Source organism: Nannobrachium achirus, assembly GCF_963921795.1.
Source record: "Nannobrachium achirus genome assembly, chromosome: 3".
Taxonomy (NCBI): Eukaryota; Metazoa; Chordata; class Actinopteri; order Myctophiformes; family Myctophidae; genus Nannobrachium; species Nannobrachium achirus.
The window spans coordinates 44,081,081-44,104,789 of record NC_137812.1 but is presented as its reverse complement, the minus strand read 5'-3'; the positions used below and the strand labels follow the sequence as shown (position 1 = coordinate 44,104,789).

General features: G+C 42.1%; 1 protein-coding gene across 1 annotated transcript; it reads right to left on the bottom strand.

Annotated features, from left to right (window-relative positions):
• Positions 1-8,793: 8,793 nt before the first annotated feature.
• Positions 8,794-22,494, bottom strand: crmp1 (collapsin response mediator protein 1; the record flags this gene model as incomplete). The annotated part of the gene is made up of 14 exons (XM_080722624.1): positions 8,794-8,888; positions 10,669-10,834; positions 12,014-12,196; positions 13,110-13,280; positions 14,373-14,514; positions 16,706-16,862; positions 17,030-17,150; positions 17,465-17,533; positions 18,455-18,535; positions 18,933-18,994; positions 19,330-19,494; positions 19,973-20,157; positions 20,598-20,689; positions 22,162-22,494. The coding sequence occupies 14 exons, from the start codon at positions 22,492-22,494 to the stop codon at positions 8,794-8,796; spliced, it is 2,022 nt and encodes a 673-aa protein (XP_080578750.1).
• Between the last annotated feature and the right edge of the window lie 1,215 nt (positions 22,495-23,709).

The following is a 23,709-nucleotide window of genomic DNA, read 5'->3' as shown; positions in this document are numbered from 1 at the left end:
TTTTCCGTCTTGTTCCTGAAACCACTGGGACCTACAGTATGGCAAGCAACACCAAGGATTTACCAAAATCCACATGGAATTATGACTTTATGCATTGCATCACAAACATTATATTTACTGTAATTTCAATGTACTTTCTGAAGTCTTGATGGATCAGCCACAAAGGATGCCGACCATATAACTCAAATGTCCCTTGTCCTGAGTCACCGATGTCATCCCTGCTCTCTGCCCCTTGCTTTATGTGAATAAAGCCATGATAAAAACTATCTGCTGTTTTTCATAAGTCCCCTAACTGAAGCAACAAAGGTACATTTGTGTTTTCTGCATGAATATACTGTATGAGTTCTCAGAGTTCTGTTGTATTGCTATTATAACTTTAATATTCATGTGAAGACCTTGTCAATTAAATCACTTTATCATTGATATTTTTAAAGGTACTGTAAGGGATATTCTTTGTTAAACAATAAAAAGCTTTATATTCCAATGGTAATTACGCTTTAGTTCAGTAACAGTCTCTCCAGCTCATCAGTTGGGACGCATATTCATCCAATCACGAGAGACAACTAATTCATCAGCTTCATAGTCCTTGAATTAAATACCAAGGACTTCCGACGTAAAAAAAAAGACTGTAAAAGGACTTATTTGGGATGCTCCTTTTAGGCATCTAACTAACTACTACTTTTTTTTTTATTGTATCGACTATACTTGTACTGTTCTCCATTTTTGTCTAATAAAATACTCAATCAATAAATTCAAATTTATAGCATTCCAAATCCAATATTTTGTCTGCTCATTTGTTTTGTTTCATCACTTTGTTCCAGTTACTTGTTTGTCCTGTATCCTATATGAGGTCTCTATGGCAATGTGCTTCACTTGTTTTAACAGAATAGTGTCAAGGTTCGTGAACACAGTTGTGTCAAAGTTGTCTATTTCTGGCAAAGAGAATTGGTGCAGAGGGAAAATGGGGGACCAAATATAGACCCCTGGCAGATCACAGTGAATGAAGTATATGTTGTCGGGTGGAAACCTTGTCTAAAACCATTTTGCATTTATCATTTTTAAAATGATTTAAAATAGTGAAAATAGCCGATCTACAAGCACACAACACCTTGCACTGCGAGGTGTTGTGTGCTAAGGCTTGTAGTTCTGCTATTAGAAACGTAGAGATCCAAGGTTTCATCCGGACAGTGACGATATAGGGTTATTGTGGTTAAACGAATAGTAGACAGTAGACACATTTCCTCAGCAATACACAGAAATGTAGTCCATGACTGTTAGTCATCACAAAATGTGATTTTGTCTGTAAATCAGGAAATGGATAAACCTGAAATGCAAAGCACAAGGCTATGGAAGCAAGAATGCAAATGCAAAAGAAGGCTTTACTGGTGTAGAAAAACATACAAATAAAAGTAAAATTGCACAAAATGAAGTAGCGTTTTGCTACAAGCTGAAAGTAAATTGCCAAAATTGATATATAAATCTCATAATAATCTCATATTTATCAAATCTAAATTTGCATGCAGGATATTTCACGTATGCCTGCTTGACTTTGTGGTTCTTCTAAGCTAGTAATAAAACAGTTTGAGAATATGCCATGGGCCATTTATTCATGACATCAAGGATCAGGTAGTTTGTATCCATAGCCATGTTGTGGTGATCACTTTAATTTGTATTAAGCACAATTTAAAAGACAATACAAAAGACATAAATAGAAATACATAGAGAGTTTATTTATACGACAAATGTCAAAACAACAGCAGTTGACCAAAGGTGCTTTCCAAGAGACATGTAGATAGTCATAGACTATACAATTCAATTCAATTCAGAGGAGCTTTATTGGCATGAGAAATCATACTTTCGTTTACATTGCCAAAGCAAGTTTCAAAACATAATATAAACTGTTGAAAATGGGGATCATATGTACAGTTGGAAGGGGTACAGCATTGTGTAAACAGAGCTATGTCACGTTTTGTCGTTATACCCAGGGTATGAAGCTTTTTGGAACAAATATCAGCATTTCTTTTTTCTCTCAATACAATTTCAATAGCATACAAATGAAGGAAAAGAAAAAAGCCTCAAATTTAAAACGTGTTTAAAGGTAGCAGCTCTGTTACTGTATGTGCAGTAGGTCTGGATGCTGTTCAATGGTTTGTAGATCTTAGGGCGGTTGTATTCCATTCTCTAGCCTTCTTTTATCGCAACAGTTCACAAATCGTGCTGCTGTGTTTGAACATTGTTGTATTTCTCCCAGTAGGTATGGGAGTTTTTTTTTTTGTTGGTCATGTTTACATATTCACTTTGGGTGTGGGTAATCTGTGGGAAGTATTTGTCTCTGATCTGTCTTGGTAAAGTGGGCACCACATTGTGTGTACAGTGGTTGCATATCCTGTCTTTCCATTGGAAGTGGGGTCTGTCTGTGGCGGCCTTTCTCTATTGCAAGGCTGTGTTCGCTAAGTCTGTACCTAGTCAAGGCTTTCCTAAGTTTTGGGTTGTTTACCATGCTCAGATATTCTGCCAATGTATATTCTCTTTTAGGTGCTACAGTAGATAGCATACCATTTTGCTTTGGTTTTAGGTTTTGTCTTTCTAGTATGTCAGCTTTCTTTTTGTTATCTTATAATCTGGATGGTCCAGTGGGTTTTCCGTCTGGTAGTTGTGCTTGTGTTTGTGCCCAGAGTCCCTGGGCCAGCTGACTCAGTGGGCATCCCTGTAGGTTTTCACTATGGTTGAAGGCTATGTTATGAAGCGTGTCTGGGTTGCTTTCTTTTAGGTGGTTATAAAATGTAAGCGCTCTCTTTTTTAATTTGATAATGAGTGGGTATCATCCTAATTCTGCTCTGCAAGCATTGTTTGTTGTTTTCTGTTGGGTGGGGAGGATGGATTTGCATAGTTCTGCATGCAGTGTCTTGGTTTGGTGTTTGTCCCATTTTTCAAAATCTTGGTTGGCAAGGGTACCCCAGATTTCGCAGCCATAGAGGGATATGTCAGTCTACTCTAACCAGTGTGGCTGGTTCTACAGACATGGTTATCCATATATGGGCGTAAAAGGGATTCAGACGTCATAGACATCATAGGACTTTCACACAACGAGTAACCGAGTAAGCATGTCTGGTTGCACACGGTTGGTTCTTTTGCCCACGGATAGCTCCGATGTTTGTCTATGTTCTTTGCTGCTTCCCCTGCCGTTACTATACTTGCACAATGTACAGTTGTATGAAACAACTTTTTTTTTCTTCTTCTTTTTTTTTTTAGAACTGCCGATCCAACCGACATGCCCATATCTCCATATACATGGATCTCCATATATGGGTATCAGGGATTTCCATATATAACTGGTCCGATATATATTAATAAGGATAAAATAAAATAAAAGTCCATATATGGCCAAGACAGATGGTGCGACTGAGGTCGCTTTTCGCCCGTAGGTGTCTTACTGGTAATATGTTCTGATAATGAGAATATTGAAGACTGAAGACGCCACTTCATGTTGACCTGGTACAGACATCTATTGTTATGAGTACAGCTTAACTTCCCCTATCTATGTGTATGAATAATATGGCCTTCAGCAGAGAACTACTCCACCACTAACCGTTTGTTGTCTCCACCAGCCGAAGGCATGGGGAGAGTATGTTTTCCCCTTCGTCCGTCCGTGCGTCCGTCCGTCCGTGCGTCCGTCCGTCCGTGCGTGCGTGCGTGCGTGCGTGCGTCCTCGCAGTTTGTGTGCAGCTAATCTCAGTCGCCGTTGGACCGGTCGCTGCCAAAGTGAGCACACACATTCCCTGGATGCCAATCTAGAACCTCTGCCCTAAATTTTTCAAATGGGCCTTTTCTAGCGCCACCTAGTGGCCGATGTTTGTAAAACACATTTCTGTGCACTACTCTTACAGATTTTGTCCAAGAATCCTACAAATTGGTAGGCAGTATCTCGACAGTCATGCGATCGACACGGATCTGTCCGATTTTGCATATTCCATTCTGATTGGCTAAGATTGGATTCCAAAGATTGTAGGATTGAGCTGTTTTGAACAAAATGCCTCAAATCCCAAACGCAAAGTGCAATTATCATGAAATCGCGCACACACGTTCCCACTAGGCTGAGGAAGAAATGCCACTTGATTTTTTTTTAATCGGCCTCATGGTGGCGCTATAACAGGGCGATTTGAGGTTTTACCTATAACTTCACCGATCAGTTTCAAACTTTGTAAGCGCACTCCCTAAAGGCTAAGGATAAACCTTTGCCCTGCATTTTTCACATCAGCCTTCTATAGCGCCACCTTTGGGCCGACTTATGTCAAACACGTTTTTGGATGTTACTCCTTGAGATTTTATCCAAAAATCACGCAAATTGTTACACAGTATCTCTATAGTCATGTGATCAAGTCCGATCCGTCTGATATTTCATATTCCATCCTGATTAGCTAATATTAGCTTCCAAAGTTTGCAGGATTGCTCTGTTTTTGAACAAAATGCCTCAAATCATCAATGCAGCTTGCGATTACCGTGAAATTTGCCACACATATTCCCACTAGGTCAAGGAACAAATGCTACCTTTTTCACATTGGCCTGTTATAGCGCCACCAGCAGGTAGACTTTAGCAAAAAACTTTTTTGGAACACTCAAATCATGCATGCAGCGTCCGATTGCCATGAAAGATCTAATGTGAAGAACATTATGCCACCCTTTTTACATTGGCCTATTATACAGTAGCACCACCAGGACGCACGGCCTGGTGGAGACCTGTGCTCGGAAGAGCACTGCTTCTAGTTTAATGTACTTCTTTCTCCCAGTGGTCGCATGCAATAAACTTCTATCTTCTATCTCTTCTAAGAAAAGATGTCAGTCTGTCTGTCTGTTTGTTTGACTTTTAGCATGCTATAGCAGCATATCTCGAGCAAATGTAACTTTTCACACTGATTGGCAGTGGCAGTGGCAGTGGCAGTGGGCATGGCCGGTCTCAATGCCAGTGGTGGAAAAAGTACTCACATTTTGTACTTAAGTAAAAGTATCAATACTGCAATGTAGATGTACTCTGTTACAAGTAAATGTCTGGAATTCAGAATGTACTTGAGTAAAAGTACGAAAGTATTGGCTTCAAAATGTACCTAAAGTACCAAAAGTAAAAGTACAAAATGTTTGAAAATAGCAGATCTACAAGCTCATAACGCGTCGCAATGCTTGTTCTATACCTTGGCTATTTTCAAATAGCCAAGGTATAGAACAGGGCTAAAGTGCATTAATCTATCTTTAATAATATAATAATTTATATCTGCAAAGTAACTAGTAACTAAAGTTTTCAAATAATTGTAGTGGAGTAAAAGTACAATATTTGGATCTGAGATGTAGTGAAGTAGAAGTAAAAGTACTGAAAACTGGAAATACTCAAGTAAAGTACAAATACCTCAAAACTGTACTTAAGTACAGTACTTAAGTAAATGTACTTAGTTACTTTACACCACTGCTCAATGCACATAATTTGAGAACAAATCAATATTACACCACAATACATTGGAGAAAAAAAAGAAAAAAAAATATTTTCAACCATGGGCCAAAGAACAACTCATTAACTGGTCGCACAGCTTCATTGACAACCTCCAAAGACCAGTGAGTGAGTGAGTGAGTGTCGACGGTAGGCCTGGCTACTCTACATTTGTAGGCTAATGCAGTGGTTGTCAACCTGTGGGTTGGGACCCCTAGACCCCTTGGTATGAGCTTAGGTGGTTCCAATCACCACTCATTGTCAACTCCTGCAATTCCAAGTGCTAAGTTGTTGGGGTGGGGGGTCCCCAGTTCAAATATAATTCTTTTGGCGGGTCACAGCCTGAAAAGGTTGAGAACCACTGGGCTATAATGCATCATTATATTGGCAGAAAAGGGAAGTGGCCCCAGAAGCTCCTTATAGATAAACTGCTTAGTGGAGGTCTGTGCAGTGCTGGGCACATTTAAGAGTCAAGAATGGAGCTGCATTCTGAATGACTTAGAATAAGCTAAATAGAATATAATTGATTTTAATTAGTGTCCATCTTTAAATCAATCAATGGTTCAGGGCCAAAATAAAAATCAGACTTGCTTTTACAATATGAACCATCGACACATCTCAAGTCGATGCGATGCGAGAGTGTGGTCTAGCCAAAACCAACTTGGGACTCCTGGATTGCTGCCCTCCACACTCTCCTAACATCAGGGTCTTGAGCTCTACAGTGTTGTTAGCTAAACTGTCGTGCTGCAGTGCATCTACTTAGCAGTTATTACAGTATGCTACACATAGTTGGAATAACCTTCCAGAGAATGCAGGAAAAACAGAACCCCCAGAATAAAGAAGTGTGTGCATAGAAAGAGTAAAGGGTGTCCCCAATACATGCTGTGCACATTTAAATACAGTGTTGCCAGTGTGAATGCCAGTGAGTCGGTGAATGCCACACTTCTCTGAAAATATAAAATAGCATGTTAATCATATCTTTGCTTCTGCAACTTACTTCTGTTGACTATTTAGATTTGTTGCGACCGTCAGGTCGCACTTACTATCAAAACCTCCACAAACTGTAAGTCAGTCCCTCCGTCTGTCTGTCACACCTCACACGTCACACTCTTGCCCTGCTCATATCTCCGCAACCGTTGCCCCGATCCATGCCAAATTTTGCACACACGCTCCTTGCCTGCCAAACTACAACCTCCAAGGACCCCCGGAGCTCCAGGGACCCCCAGGTCCCTGGGGGACCCCCAGATGTAAAAAATGACCAAATGTGCAAAAATGACCAAATGACCACCCCAACGGGGCTGCTCACGGGGAATTCCCGGGGACCACCGACTCCTGGTGCTCCAGAACGGATGCAAAAGTGGTGGCGCCCCCAGTGGAGGACCCCCTCCACTGCAGCTCACATAAAATGCCGTAACTCGGGCTAGGAGCGTCCGGGAGAGCCGGGGCCGGTACCTATTCGTCCGCCAAGGCAACGCGGAGACCCCACCCCTCATTTCTCACATGCCCCTCTTCTAGCGCCACCATGAGGCAGATTCTTGCAAAACACATTTTTGGACACTGCTCCTACAGATTTTGCCCTAAAATCACACAAATCGGTACACACTATGTCTACACGTCCCCCTACACCCAGGAACCAATGCCACTTACAGCCCTCTTTGTGTATACATGTCACCTGACGGTCGCTTATCTCCCGATTAGGGAGTCTTACTGGTATTAGTAGTGAAATGTATATGCTTGAGCTAAGTATGTTATTTTAAAGATACCGTATATCCCTATGGAGCCCATAATGCCAGGTTTTATATCTACATGTTTTCCTAGTTTGTAGGACATACAGTACTATCCTGTTTGTTATAGTTGACGTAAGGTTCATGGCACTTTGAGTCGGTCTGGATAAGAATATGCCAAATACCTACTAATGTGTTAGTAGGAAGAAACATTTCTAAATTATTCTCATTATCAATTAAAAAGAAAACACATGTAAATGAATTCAACACATTTTGTTTATTTGGTCATTTTATTTCACAACAGTTACTGATTATCAGTGGTTACATTGGTGATACAAGACAACAACAAAACATAGAAATATTACTTGTACCATAAACATCCAGAATAAATTAAAATCAAGTAAAAACTGTTTTAAAAGTTTCCATTAAAGGATTAAGGAAGAATAATGTAAGCTGAAGCCCTTTTACAGCAGTGATTTGAGAATCTCTAAACCTTTATTTTCTTTTAAATCCAACAATGTAAGCACAGCAATCAAATTAAATAAAATGCATTTTGCATTATATACTGGTATAGAAGCCATGTGTTTTCTATAGTTTATGCTTTACCTGATCATCTAGTCTAATTATAACACTCTTCTTAACATAACATACTGATTGATAGTGCATTCAGTATAGTGACATACAGCATGATGGCAAAATAAAGTGGCGTGTCTCTTATTGAGGTAATGTTTAGAAAGCTGGTGTTTTCTGACTCCCACCGCACCGCACACAGAGAATGATTTTCTATAATGCCTACATTTACCTGTGTAAAACTAGTTACGGTAGTATTGTGCTCTCATACAACTTCATATGTGCCTCAAATACAAAGTCATCGTGCTGCTTCCGTAATGACAAATTACAAGTACTTTAACATTTAAAACAAAGTCCATGCAATCATTATAACCAACCTACTTGAGCCACCATGACCACAGATAAGAAACCAAATGTTTCTTCAGCTGTCCTGTTGAATATACTGTTAGAGGAGTGTGAGAGAACAGACCAATGGGAGGTGAGACGCAACGAACCAGGAATAGGATAACATGCTTAAGGAAGAGTAGACGACAACATTAAGACATCACATTTTGTATGTTTGGGTGTTTGGAAGGGGTCCATCACTGTGTGTGTGTGTGTGTGTGTGTGTGTGTGTGTGTGTGTGCGTGCGTGCGTGCGTGCGTGCGTGCGTGCGTGCGTGCGTGCGTGCGTGCGTGCGTGCGTGCGTGCGTGCGTGCGTGCGTGCGTGCGTGCGTGCGTGCGTGCGTATGAGGTGGCAGTGGCTCAGGGGTAGAGTTGTCGTCTTAGAACACAGAGGGTTCCCGAAGGGTTCCCAGTTAGTTCCCAGGCTCCCCCAGAGTTAGTGCTGTGTGTGTGTGTGTGTGTGTGTGTGTGTGTGTGTGTGTGTGTGTGTGTGTGTGTGTGTGTGTGTGTGTGTGAGTTTGCTTGCATGAGGTGATTGTTCACAAACGTTTTTTGGTTCTCTACCTTAGAGAAAATGGTAAGAATAAATGGACCAAAAATATAAACATATTTTCCAGGTGGCAAAGCTCTCTTGTGTCCTCAGTCATAGCTAAACATGACGCTGGTGCGACCACCAGGGGGTGCTACAATGCGGTGGCCAGAGCGACGTGGGACACTGTCATCAGCCTGTGCCCCTGAGAAAGAATGAAGGGACATGACAGATCATAAAAGGTTTAATTAAGTTGTAACTACAGCCTTTATAAGCATTAATTAGATGCTAATTGAGAGAAACATTCTAACTAATAGCTTGTAGTGTGTAGAATATGGCAATGCAAAATGAGGAACAACAATAAGTAGTTCATAATGACAGATAACACAGAACTAATACATTAATACTCACGCTAACAAGCAAATGATTCATGATTAATATACTATGTATCTTAAAATAATCTGTTACCCTTGTTTTCCCCCCAGACCTTTAAAGCAGATCCCTTGTAACCTAGATCTAGATCACACATGGGCAACTGGCGGCCCTCACCTTCACTTAATGCGGCCCACTGGTTAATACCGGAATACTGATATATTATTTATTTCAGCTGTTACTATTCCAAACATGACCTGCTTTAATTCCGTCAGTCTATATTAGTAGCTTAATGACTAGTATAGTTGTATTAAAATGTATTTTTTTATGTCCAATGTAGGTATTTGTATTTAGGTTCATAGAGTCAACATGAATAATTATACCAGTAAGACTCCCTAAACGGGAGATAAGCGACCGTTGGTCGCTTATCTCCACAAATAGGCCAAAAGTTTGTTTTACCAAAATCGTCCTGATGGTGGCGCTAGATGGGACAGATGCGTTTTGATTACATGACTGTAGAGATACTGTGCGATTTGTGTGATTTTAGGGCAAAATCTGTAGGAGCAGTGTCCAAAAATGTGTTTTAAAAAATCGGCCTGAAGGTGGCGCTAAATGGGACAGATCCAAGTTGATGACATGAGTGTAGACATACTGTGTACCGATTTGCGTGATTTTAGGGCAAAAGTTTTAGGAGCAGTGTCCAAAAATGTGTTTTGCAAGAATCGGCCTCATGGTGGCGCTAGAAGAGGGCCATGTGAGAAATGAGGGGTGGGGTCTCCGCGCCGCCGAGTCGGACGAATAGGTACCGGCCCCGGCTCTCCCGGTCGCTCCTAGCCCGAGTTAAGGCATTTTATGTGAGCTGCAGTGGAGGGAGTCCTCCACTGGGGGCGCCACCACTTTTGCATCCGTTCTGGAGCACCAGGAGTCGGTGGTCCCCGGGAATTCCCCGTGAGCAGCCCCGTTGGGGTGGTAATTTTTGCACATTTGGTAATTTTTTACACCTGGGGGTCCCCCAGGGACCTAGGGGTCCCTGGAGCTCCGGGGGTCCTTGGAGGTTGTAGTTTGGCAGGCAAGGAGTTTGTGTGGAAATTTTGGCATGGATCGGGGCAACGGTGGCGGAGATATGAGTAGGGGGAAAGTGTGACGAGTGACGTGACGTGACGGAAGGAAGGAAGGAAGGAAGGCCTGACGGCTGGTGGAAGTAACAATAACTAAATGTGTTTGAAATGAAATCAAACTGTTACATTTCAGGATTCCAATAAAAAATTAACAAAAAATTATTTAGGATTCCAATTCAACAGAAGCAAAAATAGCAGATCTACAAGCTCAAAACGCATTTTTGTATGAGATACTAGAGTGACAAAGTAGGAAGTAGCAATATGCAACGTGGCCCTCTGGAGTGAAGGTGGAAATATATTGGCCCTCGCCATTGTCAAAGTTGCCCACCCCTGATCCAGATTATATAACTGTGTACTTGAAAATGTGAAAATCATCCACTCTATACTCCAGTTTGATCCTACAGAACATATAGAGTGCACGTACTATAGCATCAACATCATCAAGACGTTACAAATGATAGCATACTGTATGATAACATTTCTCTATCCTGTTACCTGAGAGGCTGAAGCTGGACTGATGGAGATTGCGGACTGGTTGAGGTTGGTGAGAGGTGGGTGAGGTTTTGGCTGAGGGGGAGGGAGTGATATATTTGGGGGTGTCAGGGACGTCGTACACGGGGCCATCATACGTCCCTCGACAAACGCCTTGCCTTCCCTTGGCCTGGACAGTAAATACACAGAAACAATCACAAAAGCACATGGTTATTAATTATAGTACAGAAATAATGTATAACATGAATCGTGGGCTCAGTCCATAATTTCCGTGCAAGCATATTTTACCACCAAAACCCTTAGTTGCCCGGGGTCGGCTCTGTACTTGGTCCACACTTTTACTTTTAAATTCTACACCAGCGTGGTGAGCTTGTAGATCTGATGAGGGTCAAGTGGTTATATAGGTTACAGAGCAGAGCTGAGAAATATATTTTGTACCATAATGTGTACATGCAGTAGTTTTGTATTATCAACATGTTAACTTACATAGAAGTACAATACAAACATATAAAGTAACAATTTATGACAGATATTCAAGGACACATTGGGTTCATCATCTGTTGAGGGGGTTCCAGGTGGTCCCCAGCTAAATGATGAAGAGTTGGTAACCAAATGGACCCCTAGATCTTTAACTCTTGAGAGCGTAACATGAAACCAAATGGACCCATTTGGTTTCATTTTATGCTCTCAAGAGTTAAATTATTGATAAACATCTGCATTAATTAATTTACAAGAAATCAACACAATTAAAACATTTAAACGTGTTTTTCTTTTTTCTTTTTTTTTTTTCATCAACGTTTGCCTGTTTTATCTCTCCTACTGTATGGTACCAACATAAATACAGCATGGAATTGTTGAAAACATCTCATCCAATGATAATGAAATATTCTACGGTTTGGGTCTGAGATGTTAAATCTCATTAAATGGTGGTCTGTGGCTCAAATTCTGAATAAATAATGGCCCTTGATTATGAAAAAGGTTGAAAACCACTGATCTATTCAGAATCAATACTTGCTTGTATTTCCCTAATAGGCATTTTTCCCTAATAGACATTCAAATGAATCATATAGCAAGAGAACTTGAGTGTAATGAAACATTACATAACATTGGAAGTTTCCTGTCATACCATGCTACTGCTTCAAATGACGATGCTTTGAAATCTCTCTTGCTTTTCCTTAACCCATTTAGACCTGAGGCTGATTTTAAAAACGGCTTCTACGTTTTTAGAAAATCTTCAAATCTTTATTCAAAACAATGTAAGACAATTCCTGTTGCATTACACATATGCTTTCCCTGTTTTAAAGGTATAACAACATACATGCTTTAAACCCTTTAGCCCGTATTATACCTGCTGGTTCCTGAACTTGATGCGATGGTAAGCATAGTCTGGGAAGGGCTTGCGGGGAATGAATCGGCCAGTGCCCTGCTGTGCCTGCAGCTGGCCATCCTCATACACAACTCGACCCCGACTCACTACCAGAACTGGACCCCCACGGCACTCAAGACCCTCAAAGATGTTGTATTCCAAAGCCTGTGTAGAGGGGTAGAAGTAAGATGTACAGAGATCATTGGCTTCATACATACATTATTGGTACAAGAGAAGGGGAAATAAAATAAACAGGAAATAAGCAGAGGAAGCGCGAGAAAGTAGTTTTTAGTTTTTTTTTTAAACATTGTATACAACTTGCACTATAGTGCTAAACATATGATAGGGAGAAAATGAAAATGAGACATGGGCCTTAAAAGATGGTGTAAAATGCAGACAAAGGAAAAGGGAGAACAAAGTGCAGAGCGACAAGGGGGATGGGCAGAGATATGGTAGGCCTATATGACAGAATGGTTGGGGATTATAACCTAAACCCACCCCCAGCCTTTTGGCTGTAGCAGAGCAGACTGAATACATTAACCATTATTTACCATCTTCATCATATGAACTCAGCAGTCTCAGACTCAGATACAGAAGCAAGTCACATAACCAACCAACTACATTATAGTGTGATGATATTGTGGTTCCTCAAGCTGGGATAGACCGTTGTGAACATGCCAGTCATTGTGAGATTGCCAGTACACAAAACGGGCATCTTGCCCAAAATGTATCAATGTAATTGTTAGTTCAAGGACAGAGTGCAATCCCTATACAATCTCAGCATTTCTATAATATAATATAACTTCATTATAATTCATAATGAAGGTATTTATAAATAATGTCTATGAGCTCAAAATATTTTAAAAAATGCCTAAAGTGCAGTCTGGCTTTCCTGTCTCAGTTCTTGACCTTGATCTTCCCTATCAAATTTCACAGTTTATATCATCATAATATTATCATTTGTTTGTCTCATGCCACTTTTTCTCCCTAAATGGAGAAAAGGGTACAGTACTTTTGTCTTCCTTTTTCTTTCACCTCCTCACCCTCCTGGCCTTTTTAATTATTCTGTGTTACTCACAGACTGCTGGAGTTTGGCAGTGATGGTTTTCACTCTGTCAGGATCCCAGATAGCGATGTCAGCATCGGACCCCACAGCTATCCTACCCTTGCGTGGGTACAAATTGAAGATTTTGGCAGCATTGGTGGAGGTGACTGCTACAAATTGATTCTCGTCCATCTTCCCCATGGCCTGAGAGACACAGAGACATTTCTTTTTTAGATGGGCAAACAAGTTCAAAACAAACGTACCAGATGCAATGGTCAATGAGCACTCATAGTCAGGGAAAATTAGCAGAATACCTGTCAAATCTGGGAATAAATTCCTTACCAAACAATTTCTTCACCAATGTGTTCCTAAATGTGTCTAGTAGTAACACAAAGATTGAAATTCAACCTCCCTAGGAAAATCTTTGTCAGCTAGGGTCATTCTGGGTCTCATTCACTTACTATACACTATACTATAAGGGTAAAAATGACTCCCAAAAAATATGCTTTAAGTTGAATGTGATGGGTCTAACTAGGTGTTTTTAATTATTCTGAATCTATTGCAAGCATTTGTTTTGCTCGAAAAACATTCCTTGGGCTAAAAATGGACCCCCATACCACTGTGAAAAGTGATGACTCATCACTAAACCATAATTTTTATGTATTGTTTTTAGCCCAATGAATGGTTTCCGTGCAAAACAAATGCTTGCAATGGATTCAGAATAATTAAAAACACCTAGTTAGACCCCTCACATCCCACTTAAAGCATATTTTTGGGAGTAATTTTTTCCCTTATAGTAGTGTATAGTGAGTGAATGAGACGAATAATTACCCTAGCTGTCAAAGATTTTCCTAGGGATGTTGAATTTCAATCTTTGTTAGATATGTTACTAGACACCTTTACATTGGTAAAGAAATCGTTTGGTAAGGAATGTATTCCCAGGTTTTTATTAATATTCCCTGACTATCACCCAGACACGCATGATAAGATAATTTGGGGTATGCGGCCAGGTTTAGGCTTGGCTCAGGGAAGAGGACGGCCCTGCCTTGCATAGTCCAACATGAGCACATGACGGGCACTAAATAATGTACTACTTTTTATCATCCGTTTTCTATCGTATGTAATGTAAATGTGTATGTACAGTCATTCAATTGCTATTTTATTTGTGCTGTAATTTTTTAAATTTGATTATACTGTAATTTTGTAATATGACCCCAGGAAGAATAGTCACTGCTGAGGCAGTGACTAATGGGGATCTTAAATAAACAATAAACAATAAGACAAGATAGTACTCACAACAGCCTTGTCCCAGACAAAGCCCATCCTCTCCTCCACTCCATTGGTCCCCTCTGGGATCAGAGTGAAGTCGTCCTTGCCAACGGCCTTTTGAGATAAGCTGTACGCACAGTGAGCACTGCCCACCACTTGTAGGTCCCCACTGTATCAGCAACAACATAGTTTATGGACACATCAGGATAACAAATAGCATTTAGAGCAACACAACTTTATAATAATACTTTATGACACAGCTTGGTTGAATACTTATACAGTTATGCCTCTGTTTATGAAGCAGCTTTTAACCAAATCATTTGTTGTCAATATTTTGTGTCACATTACTGAGTTTGTCCTCACAGTGAACTAAGCGATTATGTACAGTGAGCCAGGACATAAAGTGCAAAATAGGATGAGGCAGTGCAGATTCAGGACATTGTACATCATCCCTTACAGTAATCCTATAAGTTATTGCATAATACATTCTGTACTCTATTTAACGTTGTGCGAGTGTGTGTGCGTGCATGCGTGCGTGCGTGCGCGCGCGCGCGCGCGTGTGTGTGTGTGTGTGTGTGTGTGTGTGTGTGTGTGTGTGTGTGTGTGTGTGTTTTGGGAATGTAGACATTGCAGATTCACCAACTGTCCTAAAGTATCAGGCCAGTTAAAAAATAGCAATGTCATTTACTGGCAGATCCAGTTTTGATAGCCTGTCTGGCTTCTTATAGGGGTAATTTTCACTGCACAGGCAATATCAGACAAGCATTTCTTCTACCAGCCACCAGGTGTCCGCAGTGAGCACGATAGTGTGAATTACAGGACCAGTCATGGTAGTGGCCAAGGGCAGACAAGCCAGCCAGCTGGTCCACACCAAGTGATGCAGCACAGCTGCAGTACCATTCCCTCAGGGTTTAATGCATTTTCAACAGGATGTCCCTATTATGGGCATGTCATTATAGGTAATCCCTATTCATATTGCCTATTCATCGACAAAGGGCGTAAGTGGTTAAAGTGTCATTGCCACCGGGCGCGATAACTATAACGATAAGTATAAAGATATAGTTCGCCATTGTATTTTTTTAATAGTTGGTGTGAACGCTGCCATCCACTTGAGTTTAGAATGATTTTTAAAACGATATATCATTATAGTTATCGTGCCCGGTGGGAATGACACTTAATTCAAGTGGTTAGTTCATCCCATACAGGAATTTTGCGTTAGTGAAGAACCGTACAGTATATGCAAATTTAACTTTTCCTTGCGATATGCAATAGGCTGCCTCACCCGCATTGCCCTCATTATCACATCAAGGGCCTTGATTTCATGCGTTATGTAGCTGCAGGCAGAGAGCCCTCCATACCATTAGAGTATGTGGTGTCTTATAGTTATTGAAACAATATGGCTCCTCGAGTATTTCAAAAAGGCTGCCCTTTCGGTTCACCTCTCTAAAAATAAACACAGTCACTTCTACAGGAGCTCAAAGATGACAGTAGTGCCATGCTGCCACTGTGACAACAGATGTACCCACCCATAGACGATGAAAAGATTCAAGACTCAAACGGGAAAAGGTGGAGGAGATGGAGCAGTGGAAGAGAAGTGGGGAGTGGGAAGGGGGGGGGGGGGGTTGCCAAGGCAACAGCTGATGGAGAATTCGAGTTCCTGTGCTATTTATGGAATCAGGAACAGTGAAAGGTATACTCAGCAGGGTTGTGCGCGCTTGCGTGGATGCGTGTGCATGCTTGATATTAGGATGAGAGAACTAGGGCTCGTAGTGTACTTGGGGCAATATGAGAGTCATGAAAAATGTGCCATACACAGTCAAACCCATTTACCTCTGAGAGTGTACAAATGTCACCGAAGGTACCATATTATTATGTTCTCTGAATTACAAATGGATAAATGAACACTGAGAACGTTACAGTGATAATAGTCGTCCTATATTGCTGTGGGCCTGCTCTCGCGTTCTATACACAATATTTCTATGCATTTATTTTTTATAGAGTCTAGACTATCTGCCTTTGAGGAGACTAGAATTTGAATGTGTGTTTTGTAGGGCATTTTAAAGATGCAGAGACGCACCATCAAGAGTAGTTCTTGTGAGCATAATAAAGGAGTATATTATACAAAAATAGTACTTGTGCCAGCTTCTCCAGGGTTCACCTTCCTTTTTTCCCTCAACACCAAATCCCTTTTTTCCCTCTACACCAAATCTCTATGCCAATCTAAAAACTGACAATGTGTCATGTTGTTTGCCTATCATGATATGCCCATAGGATTCTAGGGTTCACAAGGTTAATATACCTCCTGAATCCTGCTAATACAGTCTTTCTCCCTCTCTCTCTACATGAATATTTAGTCTTACCTGGCCAGCAGTGTGTGAAGGTGGTCTAGGGTGGTAGGGTCAGGACTCAGGGGTGGAGACATCACATAGGTAGCAGCCTTTGCCCAGTTTTTGCTCCAGTAGTGAGAGCCATCGGTAGCCAGGCTGGCTGTGATTGGCTCTCCAAACACGACCGAACCTGCATGGCGGTTGGAGAGAGAGATCATTTGTGTCAATGGAATATTCGATGGAAATCGATACATAGACTGTACTTCAAAAATGTATTGTATACATCACATCTGTGAAATCTGGCAAAGTTGAGTTGAGTTGGGCGGGTAGAAATGTAGGAGGGAAAAAGAAACATACCTTTCCTGCGAGCCTGGGCGATGGTTTCGGCTGCACTCTTGCTCATCACTTTGGTGATGTAGACGGGACAGTTGACCTGGTTACCAAGGGTGATGGCACGGAACACCGCTTCAGCCTCAAGCTGTATTGTAAAAGGAAAACATAAATATAAAGCCAAGGGTGTATTTATTTATGTACGGATGGATAGATGGATGGATAGATTGTGTTGTGCGGTGGCAGTGGCTCAGGGGTAGAGTTGCCGTCTTACAACACGGAGTGTTCCCGAAGGGTTCCCAGTTTGATCCCGGGCTCCCCCAGAGTTAGTGTCGAGTCCAGGTTGGTGCCTTGCATGGTTTCCTCCACCATCGGTGTATGAACGTGTGGGTGAATGTAATCTGGATGGATGGATGGAACAATTACGGATACATTGAATGAATGAGAAGAACATGAGATTACCTCCTCGGGGCGACTCAGAGGATGCCCTTCAGGTCCAGTGATTCCCATATCAAGGATCCTTTTTTGTTCCTAAAATGAAAAACAAAACATCCTTATTATATGAAGTCCACCAAAGCATTTTCTTGTGCAGCGTATGTTTTGGATTGTTTTCAATGGGAGCAGCACTTATTTACGCTATGCTAGAAACACCAGCACCTTCACCTGGGGGAAAATGCTATGGTGGACACACTGCCTTAGTTATTAATCCCTCTCTAGCTCTAGCACCACCATCATCTACTGTACAATCAAATACAGTATACTCATCATCATCACCATCACCATCGCCACCACCATATTAATCATCGTTACATCATCATCATTATTGTAATCACAGTCAGCGGCCATGGCTGCCTGTGATAAACCTGTCACCCTCAGCAGTGACAACATCAGACAGCAATAATCCTCTCTCTGAGAGACAGGCTGTTATGCAACAATCCGTACTGCAGCAGGAGCTGCAAGCTGCAGACAGAGAGTGATATGTGCTATAGCTGTAGCCAGGGCTCCCAACCCTCCTGTATTCTACTTGATTTCAACCACATCGCCTTGAGGACTCCTTGATTGTGATTTCTCCTGGATCCCTCCTTGCTTTGGTATCAAACTCCACAAGAAATCACCAGAACACAGGAAATTATGTCTACTGAAAAGCCTGACATTCATCCTAGATCTTAAATTGCGCTTTTCCAAAAAGCTACAAGCTCACAATGTGTCGCTATGTGACATGTTGTGAGCTTATAGATTTTTCTTTTAAAGAAGTTTTTTTTTTCTTTCTTTTTGTGATTTGAGTTATAGAGTGGATTGAGTCGATAGAAGTAACAATAGCAAACGTTTTTCTAGAGAGCGGTTCTAATGGTGCTACTTCCTGTAGAGAAGGACCCCTGGGGTTGCCCAGACCCCACTTTGAGAACCATTGCTGTAGAACAGAGGACATAATAAACTATAGAGGACACCTACCTGAGCAATCACGTCTCCATTCTCAGCGTGAACCAAAACCACGGCGCCCAATTCCTTCAAGAATGAAAAGGCCTCATACAACTGGGTGTGGGTGAATGAAAGGAAGGGGAGATATTTTAGTGTCTGAGGCAAGTGATGTGGCACAGAAGAGCGGTAATTTCTGTCACATGCAGCACTGGTAAGGTTATCATTGCTAGCGTATAGTGTTTATCAGAAACAAGCAGAATTCATTTTTTATAGTCAGGTATGTTTTCACATACAACCTCTGTGAGGTTGGTACATTACACTGAAAGCTGTAGTGAAAAGGTATTGAACAGCATATGCCATAACATGGCATGTCAATTATTACGGTATATGGAATATATGGTAATGGTACCATATTATTCCATGAGCCCTAGCATACAATATATGATGTACACATCATATCAAATGAATTTAACAGCATGGTGGTATACCAATAGTAAAGTATGAAACTCACCTGAGTGTCTGTCATCTGGTACAGATCTTTGTAGGCCATGTACACTTGGAAGGAGTTGATACCTGACTCATGCGATGAGGGTAGAGTAGAGGAAAATTAATAACCTGTATTATATTACGGTCATGGTTGCTACACAAATCATGATGAACCGCTTATTCAAGACAGATTAATAATGTGCTTCACACCTGGCCTCTGCGGCAACACAAGAATAACAGAATAATGTCACACGAGCCATGTGACTTTGCCGTAGGGGAATTCTGAAATAAAACGTTTCTAAAACTAGCCCTGTTAGTCTTCCAAATGGGGACAAAAAAGGGAGGGCAAAAAGACTGTCAACGGCCATTTAAAAGAAGAAAAAAAAAGAGTGGAAAGGGAACATGGAATACATTGACTGCACCTTTGTCCTGGACCAGCAGTTCCAATTCCTCCTTGACGCCCTCATGCCACTGGGGGATGTCAATGTGCAGCGAATAGTCACAGCATGCCTTCCTGTCTGCAGCCTCTTGCCAGCGCTCGAATGCCTCCAGCAGGCTATCCCCGGGCTGGGGGGCCACATGGTCAACTGAGGGTGGAAGGTGTGACAGTCAAGGATTAGGAGAATGTTTACATGTACAGCTGAGTACATACTGTAACTGAACCCTCGTTTCCACATAGGGCTGTCACGATATGACATTTTACATGACGATTAATTGTCACTCAAATAATTGGCGATTAACGATTTAATTGTGTTTTTGTCGTTGATAATTACATTTCTGTTTGGCTTTTAGGCTTTGAAGTTGTACATGGTAGATATGACACATAACCTAAATATACAAAGAAATGACAACTTACTACTTAAAAAATAACTTTGATAGTGGAAATAGCCGATCTACAAGCTCACAACGTGTCGCGATGCGACGCGTTGTGAGCTTGTAGATCTGCTATTTCCACTATTTCAGACATTTTTCAACATTCACGATTATGATGATTATGACAAAATAATTGTGATAATGTCAAATAATCACGATTAGACGATTAGACAGCCCTATTTCCACACTGACTGATCATGGTGGTGCCCCCGGCCAGCGCTGCCCTGGTGCCCAGGAGGAAGTCGTCTACCGGCTCACTGCCCAGGTGGGGCTTCATAAGACAGGTGTTGGCATCTACGCCCCCCGGTATCACCAAGCAGCCGTTGGCCTCGATCACCTTCACATCCCCGGGAACAATCAAGTTCTCTCCCACCTGCCTGCGGAGGAACAGGAAGAGAGAGGAGTATAAACACACGCAGGAAGATAAGAATCATGGGGAGGAAGAGACATGGCAGGGCGGAAATGAAATGCTCGGCGGATGCAGAAAATGCCTCCGAATGAGTGAAAACTAACACATTTCCGCATCTCTGAGACTCTGACTTTACTGAATAAATACAATTACATTCTACTCAGTCATTCACAACTGATTCAAACGAAACTGCGTAAATGCAATGTAGTATTTTTGCTACGTTTGAAATACTTTTTGAATTTTGACATTTTGGCTATATAATAATAACTGTATGGGTCTAATGGAATAGAGGTTATGTTTTCCTTTTTCGTGAAAAGTAACAGTATTGGACACATGTTTCCGCTTGACACTGAGGATTTTACTGTGTGATATTTTTCCTTGTATGCTTCTTTTGCTGCAAATACATACTTGATGAGGCCATCCTCGATGTAGACATCTGCATACAGAGACTGGTCATCGTTGACCACTCGCCCTCCTTTAATCAGCAGCGCATCATCCCTCTGCATGATGAGGGATGAGGGAAAGGGGTGAGAGAAGAAGAGACAGACAAAATATTTTAAACATTATTGAGCTCTTGAGGGGCAGACATGCCTAATCCAGAGGATCCATGTGTGGGTGGGGTCTGTCTTTCACAAAGAAAAATTGATCATATTCATCGCGCAAATCAAATAAATCTCACATATCTAGAAGCACAGCGATAAAGCAAATGCATACATTTGACAGACGTCACAGCCCACAATGCATTCATGCCCCCTCCTGCTCCGCTGGAAGCCTGCCAACTGCATGAGGAAGATGTTGAGTCTCCATGGTAACCTTCAATCATCCATGGTTGTGGATTGTGGGTCACAAGCATCTAGGATTCTAATCCATACTTAAGATTCATCTTTAGAATCTGATTCTAAGGCCAATATGAACTAATGAGATAGGAGCGCTCTTTAAGTAACGCTGGCACACCAAACCCCAAACCAATTCAAATCTGGAAGTAAGTACACAAATGCTCAGATGCATTTGCCTGGTTAATAAACCAGACTCTATCACACACTTTGTTGGTTTATTAACCAGGCTACAGATGCATGACAGATACAGCATGTTCTTTTAGAGATGCTATAGGTACGCCGTATCTTCAAGCACTGCAATGTTCTCTTTGATCTCTACTATTACTGTAATCATGTGTTGACTAGGGTTCAAGCCATTTACTGATTTCAAACTTTTACCATATGGGCCTTCTCTTCTGCCACTCTAAGAATGTATTCTGATCTGTTGGTATTGGGCACAGAGATTCTCATATGCCTGCTCATGTTCCCCTGCCAGGTCCTGATAACATACCAGTCATGCTCTACTCGCTGTAGCCACAGGCTGTGACTCTGTGCCCTTTGTCTACTCTCCCCAGAAGAGGACCAACAATGTGTGGCAATGTGTGTGCGCGTGAGAGAGACAGACAAACATACAGACAGACAGTGAGAGAGGGAGAGAGGGAGGGAGAGAGAGAGAGAGAGAGAGAGAGAGAGAGAGAGAGAGAGAGAGAGAGAGAGAGAGAGAGAGAGAGAGAGAGAGAATGAAGCCTGCCTTCTCCCAGGGACAAAAGGGGGAGGAACATGAATGTGAGGGGACAAACGTCTAGGCTGGATGGTGACGTTCGTGGCTGGAGAAAGATGTTTGATTTGCAGTGCCATGCCGTGAGAGAAGAAAACAAAGCACGGTGACTGAATCCTGTCTGTCGCTGTCCAATTCAGCACCACAGCATCAGAACAGAGTGCTGCCTGCCTGCACGCATGAAGCTCAAAGCCTTGGCATTTGGAATGCGCCACAAAGGCAAAGCCGAGTGTATTAAACCATGATCCAATATTAACGAACTGCACTGCAGAATAAGTTCATCATTTATGCAGACCAACCTTTGAAGAATTATTGTCCGCCTTACATAATATCGAGCTTGTACCCGAGATGCTGTAAATCAAATGATTTGCCTTAATACCTTCCCGATCTCCTTCTCGGTTGAATTGTTTATGTCAGTCGTTTCCGCGGGGGAGCTGCATGGTGACCTGCTGCCTCGCGTCTCGCTGGGCGTCTGGCTGGTGGGTTCACCCGTGTCCAGGACCCTCTCTCGGCTTCCGCTCCTTGGGGTGCGGCTGCCTTTCCTCCCCGCCGCGCAGTGGTCGAAATCTATCGTCTTGCTGTCGAACGCTCCCTCCACAGAGCTGAACATCCCGTATCCCGATCTGCGCTGGTTCGGCCCTGTGGCGACTGGTCCTGCCAGGTAGACTGGCAGCTCGTCCTCCCGGTTCCACTCCCTTCTGCAGTCAGACATGGTGATTTCGAAACACTAGTCTACGGATACTCCTCCTCACAGAACAATGGAGACAGCTTCGCCTATTGTTGCTGTTTTAATAACCGGGTCACGATCGTCTCCGCTCGCCGCCAGACGCTCTCAGCACAGCCTCTGATCTAGTGCTATGAACGGTGAAGCGCAGCTCCAGTCTCAAGCAACCGCGTAAAGCCTACTGAGTGCTGCCTCCTAATGCACACACAGAAATGATGCAGTCCTCCGGATTCGGCTGAGCCGAGGAGGAGTGGCGGAGAATGTCACAGTTTACTACATTTGTTTGATGTGAAAATCTCTCTCTCTCTCTCTCTCTCTCTCTCTCTCTCTCTCTCTCTCTCTCTCTCTCTCTCTCTCTCTCTCTCTCTCTCTCTCTCTCTCTCGGTAAGTCCCCACCAGCAGCGGCGGATGACGACTTGAATGGCAACCATCGGGGTTAAATCAACCAACGTGATCTTTGACCCATATCTGGATCATCACTGGATGGACAGACAGCTTATTAAATGTTTTGCTGTTGATCCAAACTCCAAAGTTTCTGTTTGTCCAGCGAAACTGCCTGGGTATGTTTATCTCCAATACATTCAGAACGTCCTGTGCTTTTAAAGCTGGTTTCTAATGTAAAATCGGTTTGCTATAAGGCACGGACGTTTCCGGCGGTGACAGAAACGGAACAGGTGCTGCACTTTGTCATTTCAGCACCTGCGGAGGTGGACAGCTCCTAAGGGAACAATGTGCAAAATTGAGGGAATTCCACCGGTGCCGTACCGTGACAAAATTTCACTTCCAGCCTCAAATCTAAAGTGTGTGTGTGTGTGTGTGTGGGGGTGTGTGTGTGTGTGTGTGTGTGTGTGTGTGTGTGTGTGTGTGTGTGTGTGTGTGTGTGTGTGTCAAGACTGACACTTCACAGTATAACCATATGGGATATGGGCTGCAGCTGACTCGATTAAGGCTTAGCTTTTGACTTGGGACCATACTGATAATCTACCTAAATGAATAATTTTAACTAGTGGTGTCCAACGATTAAATATTTTAATCGCGATTAATCACATGATTTATGTAGTTAATCGCGCGATTAATCGCAAATAAGTCATCAGCTTTTATCAGGTCACAATGCAACTTCAAGGGATATCTTTCAAGTTTTTCGTGGCCCTATTAACTTGGGAGTGGAAATATTTGCTGGATTTATGCGAAAGTATGTTAATC